At 48.7% G+C, this 15,040-nt stretch overlaps 1 protein-coding gene and 1 long non-coding RNA gene across 4 annotated transcripts in view; one reads left to right on the top strand and one right to left on the bottom strand.

The window, feature by feature from the left end:
* Positions 1 to 118: 118 nt before the first annotated feature.
* LOC123641378 (solute carrier family 22 member 20) overlaps positions 119 to 15,040 on the top strand; it is a 22,647-nt gene continuing 7,725 nt past the window's right edge. Inside the window, exons 1-7 of the mRNA XM_045556052.1 lie at positions 119 to 499; positions 572 to 675; positions 2,173 to 2,327; positions 4,800 to 4,968; positions 5,567 to 5,690; positions 6,517 to 6,632; positions 13,565 to 13,779. Coding sequence (XP_045412008.1) covers positions 119 to 499; positions 572 to 675; positions 2,173 to 2,327; positions 4,800 to 4,968; positions 5,567 to 5,690; positions 6,517 to 6,632; positions 13,565 to 13,779 — 1,264 coding nt within the window. The remainder of the gene's footprint in view (positions 500 to 571; positions 676 to 2,172; positions 2,328 to 4,799; positions 4,969 to 5,566; positions 5,691 to 6,516; positions 6,633 to 13,564; positions 13,780 to 15,040) is intronic.
* On the bottom strand, positions 5,273 to 7,777 carry LOC123641379. 3 transcript variants are annotated; one of them, XR_006736287.1, is made up of 4 exons: positions 6,561 to 7,777; positions 6,145 to 6,457; positions 5,782 to 5,917; positions 5,273 to 5,630 (listed from the first exon to the last, which is right to left on the bottom strand). It is a non-coding gene; the product is annotated as an uncharacterized LOC123641379 (long non-coding RNA). The 3 variants fall into 3 exon arrangements; XR_006736286.1 differs by having other exon boundaries at positions 6,145 to 6,964; positions 7,193 to 7,777; XR_006736285.1 differs by having other exon boundaries at positions 6,145 to 7,777.

The following is a 15,040-nucleotide window of genomic DNA, read 5'->3' as shown; positions in this document are numbered from 1 at the left end:
GACATAGGGCACACAGGGCATGTTCAGTCCTAACCCCTGGCCTGTCCCTCCACCTTCCAGGGCCCCTCCCTGGCCCCTTTACATAAGGCCCAGGCAGGCTGGGCCTCAGGTCGGACCCATGGCCATGGCCTTCACAGATCTGCTGGACACCCTGGGCGGCGTGGGCCGCTTCCAGCTCATCTACACGGCCCTGCTGCTGCTGCCCTGCAGCTTGCTGGCCTGCCACAACTTCCTGCAGAACTTCACGGCCGCCATGCCCCCCCACCATTGCCGGGGCCCCGCCAACCACACCAACGCCACCACCAATGACTCGGGGGCCTGGCTGAGGGCCATCGTACCCCTGGACCAGCTCGGGGCCCCCAAGCCGTGCCGGCGCTTCACTGAGCCTCAGTGGGCCCTCCTGAACCTCAACACCTCAGTGCACGGGGCGGCCACAGAGAGCTGCAAGGACGGCTGGGTCTATGACCGCAGCATTTTCCTATCCACCATCGTGATGGAGGTCAGAGGGGGCCGCATGGTGTGGGGGGCTGCTGCCAAGGCCAAGGCTGAAGTGTCCCTCTCTCCCTTGCAGTGGGATCTGGTCTGTGAGGCCCGCACCCTCCGTGACCTGGCCCAGTCCCTCTACATGGCTGGGGTGCTGGCAGGGGCCGCTGTGTTTGGCAGCCTGGCAGACAGGTGAGTCTTGGGATGAGGGTCCCAGCCAGCCCCCCTGGGCTGGAAAGCCCCAGGCCTCTGTGTTAAGATTTCCTTATTCAAGTTGACTTGTGTATCTTTAAGTAGGTGGTACGTAAAACACATTCGCAGGGTTCAAAATTCCAAAAAGTGCAAAGCAGCCCACAGGGAAGCATCCCTGTCCCACCTCTGCCCGTCCCTGCAGTACTTCCCAGAGGGCAGCCTGGTCTCTATGTCTCTTACCAGAGAGGTTTTATGACTTTACGCCCAGGCAAGCGGTGCACATGCCGTGTCCACACACGTTTATGCAAATGCCGGCACACTCCACACGTGGTCCTGCACCTGGCTTTTTCTTCGCGTTGAAGGCCTCTCCTATTCCTTTGGAAACAGCTTTCCTGTCCTTCCTAATGTCCACACCGCATCCCACTGTGTGAATGAGCCAGAACTGACCCTAACTGAAAGCCACTGACAGACAACACCAGGCGGCGGCTCTGCGGAAGCCGGCTCGCCTCTGTGCCTCTTCCGCTTCCTTGCCTGCTTTTTCTCCCCTTCTCTCTCCCTCTCTCCTCTTCTCTCTCCTCTGCCCCTCCTCTCTCAGTTCAGGTTTTGGGGGACCCTCCTGGATTCCAGACTCCATACCCTGGAGTGCAGATGGCTCCCGGTTCTGCATGCCGCAGGCCCCTCACAGGTGGCTGTCATGGTCCTCATCACACTGTCCTGACACGTCCTGGCCTGTCTACATGTGAGCTTGTAACTTATCCAGAGAATTTTGTATGTCACCAGCCCTCAGCTCAGGCCTGTCCCTTAGAGGTGATCAGTGAACCTTTGTGTAACAGTGAATGAGTAAGTGAATGAATGAATGCATGAACAAATAGATGACTCAATGAGTGAGTGTGTCACGGAGTGTGTGGAGAAGAAATGCCGTCCCCCTTCTTGGCCTGCTGCCCTCCCAGCCATGCTGGGGCTGTGCGCTCTGGCCCTGGACCCTCCTTTGCAAACAGAGCAGTGCCCAGGCCAGAGTACGATAACCCTGCAGCCCTGGCCTTGGATTCCTCCAGGCATGGCCACCCCACGCCCCATGCCAGCCTCCCCGGTGAGGCCAGTCCACATGAAGACCTGACCCCTGGTCCTGCTCCCACAGTCTGGGACTGGCCCAAGCTCGCCCCCTCTGAGTTCTGGTTTGAGGTGTCGCTCTCCCCACCAGCCACACCCGCTCTGGGTCTTTGCAGGAATCCTTGCCCTTTCCCAGCCCTGGAATAAATCTCTTCATCTCCAGTTTCTTCTACATCATGCCCCTCCATCTCCAGACAACCTGTGCCACTGGGGTCTGGGTCCCAGCAGCTATGAGTTCCTGTTTTGGAGGGGTGGCTTTTGTGGGGCACCCCAGCTTTCCCTTGTCTGGCGGCAGGGTCAGGTGCAGGCTGCTGCTGTTTTGTCCCCTGGGGGAATGCCACTGCCGCCTCCCAAACCCTAATGCCCGCGCCTGTCCGCTGGTCTCAGGCTGGGCCGCAAGGCCCCCCTGGTCTGGTCGTACCTGCAGCTGGCGGTTTCGGGGGCCGCCACGGCGTACTTTGGCTCCTTCACTGCCTACTGCGCCTTCCGGTTCCTGATGGGCATGACCTTCTCCGGCATCATCCTCAACTCCCTCTCTCTGGGTGAGTCCAGCCACGGAGGCCGGGACGGGTTGGGGCTGGGGAAGGAAGGGAAGTGGCAGTCCCATCATCAGACATCTTTCTTATTTCATTTTGTTGGGATTCTCCCTCCCACTAGAGTTCTGGGCTTGGGAGAGCTGGGACCGTGGCCCTGTGACAGAGGGCAGGGACACTGGGCAGCCTTTACCCTGGCTTGGGTTTCAGTTCACTCATCTGTAGACTGAGAGGGTTAGGTTTGTTTCCTTTGTGAGTTAGCCAACAATAACCACTTAGTAAGCACCCATTGTGTGCCAGGCTTAGTGTTGGGCCACAGAGGGCACCGGGACACAGAGAGGAGTGAGCCACAAGGGTCCCTGAAATTGTGTGGCTCTAAGAAAGGTGGGGTTCACCCAGGCCGCAAAGGCCAGCGATTCCTTAGCTTCATGGTGGAGACCCAGCTCCAAATGCCAGCTGGGAGTCACCCCCGCGGCCCAGTGACAAGGGACAAGATCAGTCTTCACTCCAGTCTGGTTCTGGGCAGCTCCTGGGTGATCCTGGCAGACAGCATTGCAGGGCAATAGGAGGCCCACCCTGGACACAGGCCTGCCACCTGCCTGTGCTTCACTTTAACTACTTAGCTTGCTTCTGGGGACACCACCAGACTTCAAAACTACCACCACCCTCCGCTGTCCAAAGACAGAATGGGCCTTTTATTTCAGAGTTTAGGCAGAAATCCGGGGCTGGAGAACCAGGACACACCTGACCGCCCCTCTCTCTCCTGGCAGTTAGTGGGCTCTCAGCAAATTGCAGTCTATGCACCTCATTCTGCTGGGGGGGCATCCAGCCAGGGCTTGAAACAGATATCTGAGGTTTATCTCATGCTCAAAAGGCCTGTAACACCTACACACACACACACAAACACACACACACACCCCCCAGAGATTGCTCAGCCTCTTAACACCTCCAAAGGCCAGGTGCTCTGTCTCCGGACAGCTCAGCCTATAAGGACGTCTTTGTAGAGACTCAGTCGGGTGCCCCGTCCCACATCTTGATTCTTTCACTTAACAATGCTGCCACTGGTCCACTGTTGATGGAGGGCCTCCTGCGTGCCTGGCGAGGTTCTAGGTGCCAAGACACAGCAGTGAGCAAGGACTCCTCACAGCCATGTTCTAGCGAGGGAAGGTGGAAGGTAAACACCACAAATAAGTGAGTCACATAGCATGTCAGACAGTGATAAGTGCTACAGAGGGAACTGAAGCCCGGGGTGGAGGAGAGGGGGCTGCAGTTTTAATTAGCATAGTCAGGGAAAGACCTCACTGAAAAGGTGTCATTTTGAGCAAAATTTGAAGGAGTTGAGGGAATGAGCACTACAGATATCTGGGGTAGAACATTCTAGGCAGAGGGAACTGCCTGCAAAGGCCTGGAAGGGAGATCCCTGTGGCTTGTGCAGATTGGGGGGTGAGAGGGGTGGCTGGGGGCAGATCCTGAGGGACCTTGTGGCCATTTGAGGACTTTGGCTTTGCCTCTGAATGAGACAAGTGCCACTGGAGGATTCTGAGCTGAGGAGAGGGGATCTGATTCAGGATTTGAGATGTGACAAGATCCCCCTGCCTGCCATATGGCAGCAGAACAGGAGCAGGGAGGCCAGTTAAGAGGCTCCTGCTGTCATCCCGCGAGAGGCCAGGCCGAACAGGGCCAGGGCGGTGGCAGCAGAGCAGGCGGGAATAGCTCAGACTCTGGCTAGCTTCTGAAGGCAGAAACAACAGGATTTGTGGATGGGTTGGACACATGAGCTCATTGCTCGTTGGAGAGAAGGCTCATTAACTTGTTACGGCTGCCTCGTAAGGGTGTGTCAACCAGTCCCCCTGTGGGTGGACACTTAGGCTGTTCCAAGTTTTGCTTTTTACAAAAATTAGGGTTTTTTTGTTTGTTTGTTTTTTGGTCTTTGCATCAGTTTGAGCACTTTTGCCCATATTCCTGTTGGCTTGTTGGTCAATTTCCCATTGATTTGTAAGAACTCTTAATATTAGGGAAATTAGCCTTTTTTCTGTTATTTGAGTTACAAATATTTTTTGCGTTTTTTTTTTTTTTTGCTGACATTATGACTTTGCTTATGGTGTTCTGTTTTGTTTTGTTCCAATGCAGACTTTTTTATTTTTATGAATTCATAGTTGTTAACTTTCCCTTTTATTGCTTCTGGGTTTTGTGACATTCTTGGAAAAGTCTTTCCTGGATTTAAGACTGTAAAATAATCTGCCATGATTTCTTCTAATATTTTTGTGGCATTATTGTCTACATTTAGTTCTTCCATGCACCTAGATTTTGCCTGGGTATGAGGAGAGAGGTGGGGACACCTTTGTCTGTGTCTCAGTGGGTCTCCAGAATGAGACCCAGAATGAATTTAAGTCGCCAGAGTCAGGATAAAGAGGGTGGGACAGACTGAACAGCCACGTGGGTAGCGGAATCCCACTGCACGTGCTGTCGTTTTCTCCGCAGTTGTGGAGTGGATGCCCACCCGGGGCCGGACCGTGGCGGGGGTCTTGCTGGGGTACTCCTTCACCGTGGGCCAGCTCATTCTGGCGGGGGTGGCATACCTGATCCGCCCGTGGCGGTGGCTGCAGTTTGCTGTCTCTGCTCCTTTCCTGATCTTCTTCCTCTATTCTTGGTATGTCCTGAGCGGAGTGTGTGTGGGGGGGTGCACCTGTGTGGCTGGGCCTCACCTGGCCCTATGAAGGGCTGGGGTGTGTGGTGACTGGGACTTGCTGGACTTGCTGGGGACACAAAGGATGGCAGGTCTCACAGAGGCCACAGGCTCTCCAGTGTTCATCAATGCCTCTAGGAAGCTTCAATAAAATCCCTTACATTAGTGTGGGCCTCCAGAACATACCAAGTGCTTTTGCCTTCATCAGCTCCTTTGCACCTCACAACCCCATGGCACTTTTAAGAGGGGAACTGAGACACAGACCAGAGAGGGTCCGTAGTTTATTCAAGGCCACACAGCTGGGGTCAGAAACAGATTCAGAACTGGGTTTGTTGAAGTCCCCTGTCATCTGTAGTCTCTAAGTAGACTTCAGTGAGTCTCTGAATGATGTGCTGTAAAAAAAGGGAAGCTGGCCTGTCCCCCAGTCTTCCTGATTCTGCAGACAGGAGGACAATTCACCTTTTTTAGGGGATAGAAGAAGGTGGATGAAGCTGTACTTGAGTTTGGGGAACAGAATGAACTCCACCCCATCCTGGATCCTTCTTCTTTCTCTTGGTCCCAGGTGGCTGCCAGAGTCATCCCGCTGGCTCCTCCTTCACGGCAAGTCCCAGTTAGCTATGCGGAACCTGCAGAAGGTGGCTGCAGTGAACGGGAGGAAGGAGGAAGGGGAAAGGCTGACCAAGGAGGTAAGCACTGGTGGAAGGAAGGGCAGGGGCAGTGTTCAGTCTTGAGGCAGTCTCCAGTTATGCTAGGATTTAGCAGCGTCCCAGGATTCACCTGCCTGCCAGGCGTAGAGCTTGGGAATAAGCAGGACAGGCAGAGTTCCGGTGTGAGAAGGACATTGTTTGAACATTGAATGGCTGTGTGATCTGGGATGAATAAATTGAACTGCTTTGTTCATCAGTCTCTCCATCTGTGCAATGAAGAAATAACCTGATTAACGACGACATCCAGTAGAAAATTTAATCAAATATTAAGAAAAAATGATTAAAATAGTGATCATAAAATACAAATGGAGAATCAATAACAAATGTACCATTTATTATAAACTCCATTTATTATAAGATGGTTACCATTTATTATCAATAAGTACCATTCACTGAGCCCCATGCCAAGCACTATGCTAAGAGCATTACATACCTAATCTCATTTAATGCCTTGTTTTGTCAGTGGGGAAACTGAAGTGTGGGCGGGCCAGGTAACTTGCCTGAGAACACACAGTGGGCAGTGGGAGAGTCACTTGCAACCACAGCTCTTATCCGTCTCCAAGTCTATACCGGGCGGGGGGTAGCGCTCCAGAGCCACAGAACCCCAGGAGTGCTGGGACTCGTGCTGGAGCCTCTCCTTCATCTCAAACAAAGCCCTGGGGACAGCTGGGCGAGGGCTGTCAGTCCCAGGACAGAAAGGACAGTAGGCCATCTTGCCAGAGACCTCAACCCCAGCTCGCCTCCTCCTGCAGGGACATACGGTCTCAGATCCCTCACTTCCCCTGAACAGACTTTCCTCACCCAGGTGGTGAGCTCCTACATCCAGAGCGAGTTTGCAAGTGTCCGCACCTCCAACTCGATCCTGGACCTCTTCCGCACCCCAGCCATCCGCAGGGTCACGTGCTGTCTCATGGTGGTCTGGTAGGTCTCTAACCTGAGGCCGGGGCATGCTCTCTGCCCCCACTGACACACTGTTCTGAAACACTCCTAATGTAATGAGCAGGTGAGTCTTGTGAATCCAGTCGCATTCCACACCCTTGGCCTCAGCTGGGTGCTGAGATGTGGCGATAGATGAGCCACGGTGCTGACCTAGCAACCCCACATCTGAGCAGTGGGTCTCACCTGGGGTGTGTATGGGAGGGGGCATATTGGAATCACCTAGACAGCTTTTTCAGATGCACCTTGTCCCATCCTGATAAGCCTTTGAGGCTCTCCAGGGGATTCTGGGAAGTGTCCCACTCTGGAAAACACACCTGGATTGAGAAGGGGACAAACAGGGAAACAATAATTTCCACGCATCGTGACAAGTATCCCAACAGCGGTTCTCCTGGCTGGGGCTGCTGAGGGCTTCATGCAGGAGATGGCATTTAGGTGGGTTTTAAGCGATGGTTAATTGAGTTTGCAAGGTGGGGAGGAAGGAACGCCTATCAGGCTCAGAGGCATGAAGATGTGAAATGGATAAAAGTACACAGGCAACTCACAGGCGATGGCGCCACCAACTGGAAGCTGGCCAGTCCTAAGGCGAGGAGCCGATACAAAACGTCTTCCTTAATTTCATTCCTCTGGATTTCCGGGACATTTAAATAATTGGGGATGATATTTATGCGGGGAATGTAGGCAATGGATTACTTACTATCTCTTCTCTGGGGCAGACCCCGCACTCCCCTTCAGTAGTCACCAGCTGGGCGGTGAGGCCAGACTATGCATGTGACCTGAACAAGTCGGCCAGCCTCCCGGTGCCTCAGTTTCCTCCTTCTGTAAGGCCCTTGTGAGGATTACCGGACACGTAAAGCCCTGAAACCGCACATTGCTCCTGGGAAGCTCTCGGGTAAAGAGTCTTTGTCGTCCGGCCTGGATCTGGGGCTGTGTCCCCTGCCCGCCGGGGACGTGGGGCTGCCCCGCGGGAGGCTGGGGGGCTCGGCCCCACGGTGTTGCCCGGGCAGTTCTGGGTCCCGACAGCTGGGAAGCGCTTGCGAATCCAAGTCGGGGAAGGGACGCGTCGCCGCGTCGCCCCGGGGCTTGCCCTTCGCGCCCGCCACCGCTTCGCCTACCTCTTCCCGGTAGGAAGGAACAGATCATACCTTCCAAAAAGTTGAAAGTCCTCCCTTGGATCCCACTGGAAAGACTAAGCAAAGACCCATTTTTGTTAACAAGAAAGTGACTCGGCAGCGATCCGGGACTCTGTCGGCAGGTGGGGTGATTTGTCCCCCGGGATCTGGTCCCCAGCAGGGCTCTGCCACCGGACCCGACCCGCCTACAGTTGCCCCGGGCACTGCGGGCTCGCGCCTGGGACGTGGCAAGCTGCCCTCCTCGCCCCTTCCTCACCTGTGTGTCTGGGCCGGTGGGGCGGGGATCCCTGGAGCATTAAAAAGCGAGGGGAGGAGGGAGAAGAAGAGGAGGTGTTAGGAACTGGTAAACTTCCACAAAGTTCCACCAAACTCTATTGGAAATGCCTTCCATTAACTTGGATTTTTTTTTCTTTACTAGCTTTTTTTCTAAATTACAAAAGTGATGCATACTTCGTTTAAATAATTTTTTTTTCAAACAATCCAGAAACATATAGGCAGTATAGATGTTGGTTAAGAAGCATGACTCTGGAACCCGCTGCTTGGGTTCGAATCTCAGCTCTGCTACTTACTGGCTGTATGATCCTGGGCAAGTTACTTAATTTCTCTGTGCCTCGGTTTCCCCATCTGTAACGTGAGTATCACAATAGTATCTACCACACAGAGTTGTTGTGAAGATTAGAAGAGTTAAGGTCTGTAAAGCAGGTGGAACAGTACCTGAATGTGAGACGTTTCCTGTTATCAGGTATAAGATGAAGGCGAATGTTCCTCCCATCCTACTCCTCCTCCCTTCTCCCAACAGCAAACTCTGTCAAGCGTGAGTTTGTATCCTTCCAGATCTTTGTACATACAACCCCACCCCCACACACACATGTTTCTCCAAATGTGGGATAATATTCTACATATTCTGTGACTTGGTTTTTATAACTTAATCATATCTGCACATAGCTTTATGGCTACTTACCTGTTCCTGGCATGTGGGAGTTTGATGAGTGAATGAATGAATGAATTTTAGAATATCATAAGCTGCAGAATTATAAGGCAAAAAAGAATCTTAGAGAATATCTGGCCCATTCTCCCTGCCAGTGCCAATCTTGCCTCAATGGCATTCCTGGCTGGTCGTGGTCCAGTCTCTCTGGGAAGACTCAGGTTCTGGGCTCTCACTTCCTCACAAGGCTGCCCTTACATTTCCCCCTAGTTGAGCAAACATGTTATTAAGCAAACAATCTGAATGTAAACCAGGTGGTTTCTGACTGAGTGTGCCTCAACCTTCTCAATGGTCACTTTATTTTTTGTATGATATTTTAGTCTTATATTGCTATATAACAAATTATCATAATTTAGCAGCTTAAAATCACATCCATTTATGGACTTACAATTCTGCAAGTCGGAAGTCCAGGCATGACATGGCTGGGTTCTCTGCTAAGAGTCTTACAAGGCTAAAACTAAGGTATTGGTGTGGCTGCACTGGCTTGGGAAGATTTCACATCCAAGTTCATTTAGATTGTTGGTTGGATGCAACTCCTTGCAGCTGTAGGATTGACGTCCCCATTACCTCGCTGGCTGTTAGCCAAGGGACACTCTCATCTCCCAAAGGCCACCTCCATTCCTGACCACATGGCACCCTCCATCTCAGTGGAGCATCTCCCTCACACCAAATCTCTCCCATGCTTTGAATCTCCGACTGCCTGTCTTTGACCTCTAGATCCAGATTTAAATGACTTGTGTAATTAGATCAGGCCCTCCCAGAAAAATATCTCTATTTAAAGTCAAGTGATTTATCACCTTAATCACATCTGCAAAATCCTTTCATAACACCTAGATTAGTGTTTGAATAACTGGGAGGTTTGTGCATGCCCGGGGCTGGGAATTTGGGGGGCTATCTTAGAATTCTGCCTGTCACATATACTTTTTATTGAAGTATAACACACATATAGAAATGCACAATGTTCAGCTTGACAAATTTTCACAAACTATACATATCCATTAATCAACACCCAGATCAAGAAACAGAATGTGATCAGCCCAGGACGCCCCCTGGTGTCCTCTTCCCGTCATTACCCTTCCCTGAGGGAATCACTACCTTTATTTCTAATGCCATAGACTAGCCTATTTTTGAACTTTATATAAATTGAACCATACTAGTTTCTCTTATTTAATATTATGTTTGTGAGATGCATCCATGTTGTTGTATATAATTTAATTTGTTATTTCTTCTTTTATGGCATTCCATTGTATGAATATACTACTTGTGGTAGACAGAATAATGGCCCCCCAACATGTCCTAATCTATCTTTGTAACTTTTCTGCGAATATGTTTATTCCAAAATCAAAAAAGTTATTTTATTTATTTATCTTTTTTACAAAGTCTTGCTTTGTTGCCTGGGCTAGAGTGCCGTGGCCTCAGCCTAGCCCATAGCAACCTCAAACTCCTGGGCTCAAGTGAACCTACTGCCTCAGCCTCCCGAGTAGCTGGGACCACAGGCATGCGCCACCATGCCCAGCTAATTTGTTCTATATATATTTTAGTTGGCCAGATCATTTCTTTCTATTTTTAGTAGAGACGGGGTCTTGCTCTTGCTCAGGCTGGTCTTGAATTCCTGACCTTGAGCGATCCACCACCCGCCTTGGCCTCCCAGAGTGCTAGGATTACAGGTATGAGCCACCGCACCCAGCCAAAAAAGTTATTTTTAAGAAGGTAAGCTATATATGAAATAAGATATTTGCAGAAGCCAATATCCAACAAAAACTGTATCCAGAAAATATATCTACATCTATACATAACTGTAAATATATATAACTACAAATCAATAAGTAGTGTTGATCCCCATCCTAATCCCTGGAACCTAGGAATATGTTATTTTCCATGCCAAAAGGGATTTTGCAGATGTAAACAAATTAAGGATCTTGAGATGGGGGATTATATTGGATTATCTGGGCAGGTCCAATGTAATCACAAGGGTCCTCATAAGTGGAAGAAGGAGATCAGAGTCAGAGAGCTTGGGAGATGCTCAGTCCCTGGCTTTGGAGACAGAGGGAGGGGCCAAAAGCCAAGGAATGTAGGCAGCCTCTAGAAGCTGGAAAAGGAAAGAAACAGATTCACCACCAGAGTCCTCAGAAGGAACACAACCCTGCCAACACTTTGACATTAGCCTAGGAAGTCCCGTCGCAGACTTCTGACTTTCAGAAGTGTGAGACAATACATTTGTGTTGTTTTAAGTCACTATATTTGTAATCTGTCACAGCAGTAATAGGAAATTCATACAGAAACTTTACCCATTTTATTGTAGATGGACATTTGGGTCTTTACCAGTTTGGGCTATTACAGATAGGACTGCTATAAACATTCTTGCATATTTCTCTTGGTGAAAACACATATGCATTCCTGCCAGATATATACCTAGGACTGGAATTTCTGGATCATAAGGTACGGGCATGGTTCTCTGTAACAGATAGAAGCAAACAGTTTTCCAAAGTGGTTGTACCAATTTACACTCCCATCAGCAGCATGTAAGCGTTCAAGTTGTTCTGCATCCGCAAAAACACTAGCTATTGTCTGTTACTTTAATTTTAGCCATTTTGATGAGTGTGTAGTCATATTGTATTGTGATTTTAATTTCCATTTCTCTGATGTCTGATCGTGAGAATATTTTCATAAACTTCGTGGGATTTTGGATATCTTCTTTTTTTCTTTTTTTTTTTTTTTTGAGACAGAGTCTCGCTTTGTTGCCCGGGCTAGAGTGAATGCCGTGGCGTCAGCCTAGCTCACAGCAACCTCAAACTCCTGGGCTTGAGCGATCCTCCTGCCTCAGCCTCCCGAGTAGCTGGGACTACAGGCATGTGCCACCATGCCCGGCTAATTTTTTTCTATATATAATTTTAGTTGGCCAGATAATTTCTTTCTATTTTTAGTAGAGATGGGGTCTCGCTCTTGCTCAGGCTAGGCTCGAACTGCTGACCTCAAGCGATCCACCCACCTCGGCCTCCCAGAGTGCTAGGATTACAGCCGTGAGCCACCGCGCCCGGCCTGGATATCTTCTTTTGTGAAATGCTTATCTGAGACTTCTGCCAATTTTTGTACTGGGTTAACTTTTTACTCATTGCCATGTAGGAATATATATATTTTCTCTGGATGCAGGTTTTCTCCTAGACATTGCTTTTTGCAAATATTTTCTTCTATTGTTCAGCTTACCTTTTTTCATAAAATTTTTATTTTGGGATACATTTATATTCATAGAAAAGTTGCAAGATAGTACAGAGAGTTCCCCTATGCCCTTCACTCAGTTTTCCCTCACATTATCATCTTAAATTACCATGGTACATTTGTCAAAAGTAAGAATTTAACATTGGTATTTTACTATGAATTAAACTAGAGACTTTATTTGTATTTTACCAGTTTGGACACCACATCACATTTAGTCATTATGTCTCCATCTCCTTTGATCTGTGACAATTTCTTAATCTTTCCTTATTTTTCATGACTTTGACAGTTTTGAGGAGTATTGGTTAGGAGTTTTGTAGAATATCCTTCAATTTGTTTTTATTTATTTATTTATTTACTTACTTATTTTTTGAGACAGTCTTGCTCTGTTGCCTGGGCTAAAGTGAGTGCCGTGGCGTCAGCCTAGCTCACAGCAACCTCAAACTCCTGGGCTTAAGCCATCCTACTGCCTCGGCCTCCCAAGTAGCTGGGACTACAGGCATGTGCCACTATGGCTGGCTAATTTTTTTCTATATATATTTTTAGTTGGCCAGATAATTTCTTTCTATTTTTAGTAGAGACAGGGTCTTGCTGTTGCTCAGGCTGGTCTCGAACTCCTGACCTTAAGAGATCCACCTGCCTCGGCCTCCCAGAGTGCTAGGATTACAGGCGTGAGCCACTGCACCCAGCCCTCAATTTGGGTTTGTCTGATGGTTTTCTCATGATTAGATTGGGGTTCTGGATTTGGGCGACGAGCACCATGGGAGTGATATGCCCTCCTCATTTCATCATATCGGAGCATACGTGATACCAACATGGCTCATTACTTATGACGGTAAACTTGATCACTTGATTAAGGTAGCATCTTCTAGGTTTTGCCACCGTGAAGTTAATAATATTCTCTCGTTTGTATAATGGTGAGTTAAAAAAAAAAACCCTAATATTCTATTTTAATATATTCTATTATTTGAAAGTGAGTTCAATTCATATTCAAGAGGAGGGGAATTAAGTTCAACCATCAAAAAGGTGGACCATCTACATATATTGCCTGGATTCTTCTGTAAGAAAGATTTATTTATGAAATAATATATTTCTATAGATTCATGTATACTCATGTAATTGATACTTTGGTTTACAATTCAGTCACATTATGTCCTTTATTTAGTAAATGCTACATTGTTTACTTCATTTCCCAAGGTGTTCCAGCTGTGGCCACAAGGAGCTCTTGCACTTTGGCTCCTGTGTCCTCTGACATACCTCCATCTACTTTGATTTTTCTTTATTTTTCTTTTTAGGACTGCCTTAATTCTGGCGCTGAAATGGTGTTGACAGAGAAAACCGAACACACTCCAAAGCCCATGGACTGGACTCAGGGGAATGGGTGGTTGGAAAGGGATATGGAGGAGGGGTCTGGGCTCCAAGGCCAAAGTCAGAGACTTAGGAGACCAGGAAAGGGTGTTATGGAAAATCTGGGGATTTTAACTCTCCGAAGAAAGGGGTCCTGTGTTATCCATCCTTGTATCTCCTCCCGAGTCCAGAGCAGTGAACCGTGGGGTGAAACAGGACCATTCTACCCCCTCTCCTAGGTTTTCCAACTCCCTGGCTTACTATGGCCTGGCCATGGACCTGCAGAAGTTTGGGCTCAGCATATACGTGGTGCAGGCTCTGTTTGGGATCATTGACATCCCGGCCATGCTGGTGGCCACCGCCACCATGATTTATGTGGGCCGCCGGGCCACTGTGGCCTCCTTCCTCATCCTGGCTGGGCTCATGGTGATCGCCAACATGTTTGTGCCAGAAGGTGAGCCATCCGCTTCTGCCCTACCCACACCAAGAGCTGGGAGCCTCTGGACTCTGATGGGCAACAAATACCATAAGGGAACAAGGCTGAGGGGTATTTTTCTGGATCTGGGAAAAAAGTGACTGTCGTTTAATGGAGGTTTTATTAAGCACTTAGTACCTGGTGTCAGTTAGTGGTGGAGGACTAGGACTAGAGTCTTTGCGCTCAGAGCACTTACAGTCCTGTCAGGGAGGTTAGACAAAAGTATACAATTATGGCAGCTGGACAGCCAAAGTGCTGGCCTGTGTGTGGCCACCTGGAGTCTGAGCAAGCAGCTGCCCAAGAGTTGAGAAGTTAGAGTTTGAACCTCAGCCAGGCTGCCCTGCAGCAGTGGTTTGCAAACCTGGCTGAAGTGACCTTTACCTGGAGTCCTTGGAAAGCTCCCAGTGCTCAGGCGCTCTGTGCCAGTGCGATGGGACTCTCCAGGAGCGGGACCCGATCCTCACCTTGGTGTTTTAAAACTGACCAGTGATCCTAGCAAGAAGCCAGGGTTGACCGTCAGCAACCTAGAGCATGTGCTAAACCACGCATGCAGGTGTGAGCTCTGCTTTGCCACCAGGGCCTCAGGCAGGTTGTCTAACCTCTCTGTGCTTCGGTTCCTCACCTGTAAAATGGATAAATGTTGTTATTGATATTTTGACATATTTTCTTCCAATCTTTTTTCCTATTAATAGATTTGTTTTTGACATAATTGAGATTATATTTTACGTGTGTATGTATACACACAATAATGTAAATAGGATTATACATGTATATGTGCATGTGTGTATACATATATTAATATATAATATAACCTTTTTTCATTATACATCATAACACAAACATGTAATTACATTTTTTTTTTGTAACTACAAATGTTTCATGGGGCTGACTTTTTGTTACTATGTAATATTTCATCTGGGTTGGTGTTTCTCAACTCTGGCTGCATAATAGAACCTCCTAGGGACCTTTAAAAAAATACCCAAACTTAGCCAGGTATGGTAGCTCACACCTATAATCCTAGTACTCTGGGAGGCCGAGGCAGGTGGATCATTTGAGCTCAGGAGTTTGAGACCAGCCTGAGCAAGAGCGAGACTCCATCTCTACTAAAAAAAAAAATAGAAATAAATTAGCTGGACAACTAAAAATATATAGAAAAAAAATTAGCCGGGCATGGTGGCACATGCCTGTAGTCCCAGCTACTTGGGAGGCTGAGGCAGGAGGATCACTTGAGCCCAGGAGT

This window comes from Lemur catta, chromosome 7, assembly GCF_020740605.2.
Source record: "Lemur catta isolate mLemCat1 chromosome 7, mLemCat1.pri, whole genome shotgun sequence".
Taxonomy (NCBI): domain Eukaryota; kingdom Metazoa; phylum Chordata; class Mammalia; order Primates; family Lemuridae; genus Lemur; species Lemur catta.
The sequence above is the reverse complement of the archived record's forward strand: the minus strand, read 5'-3'. Positions and strand labels throughout refer to the sequence as shown.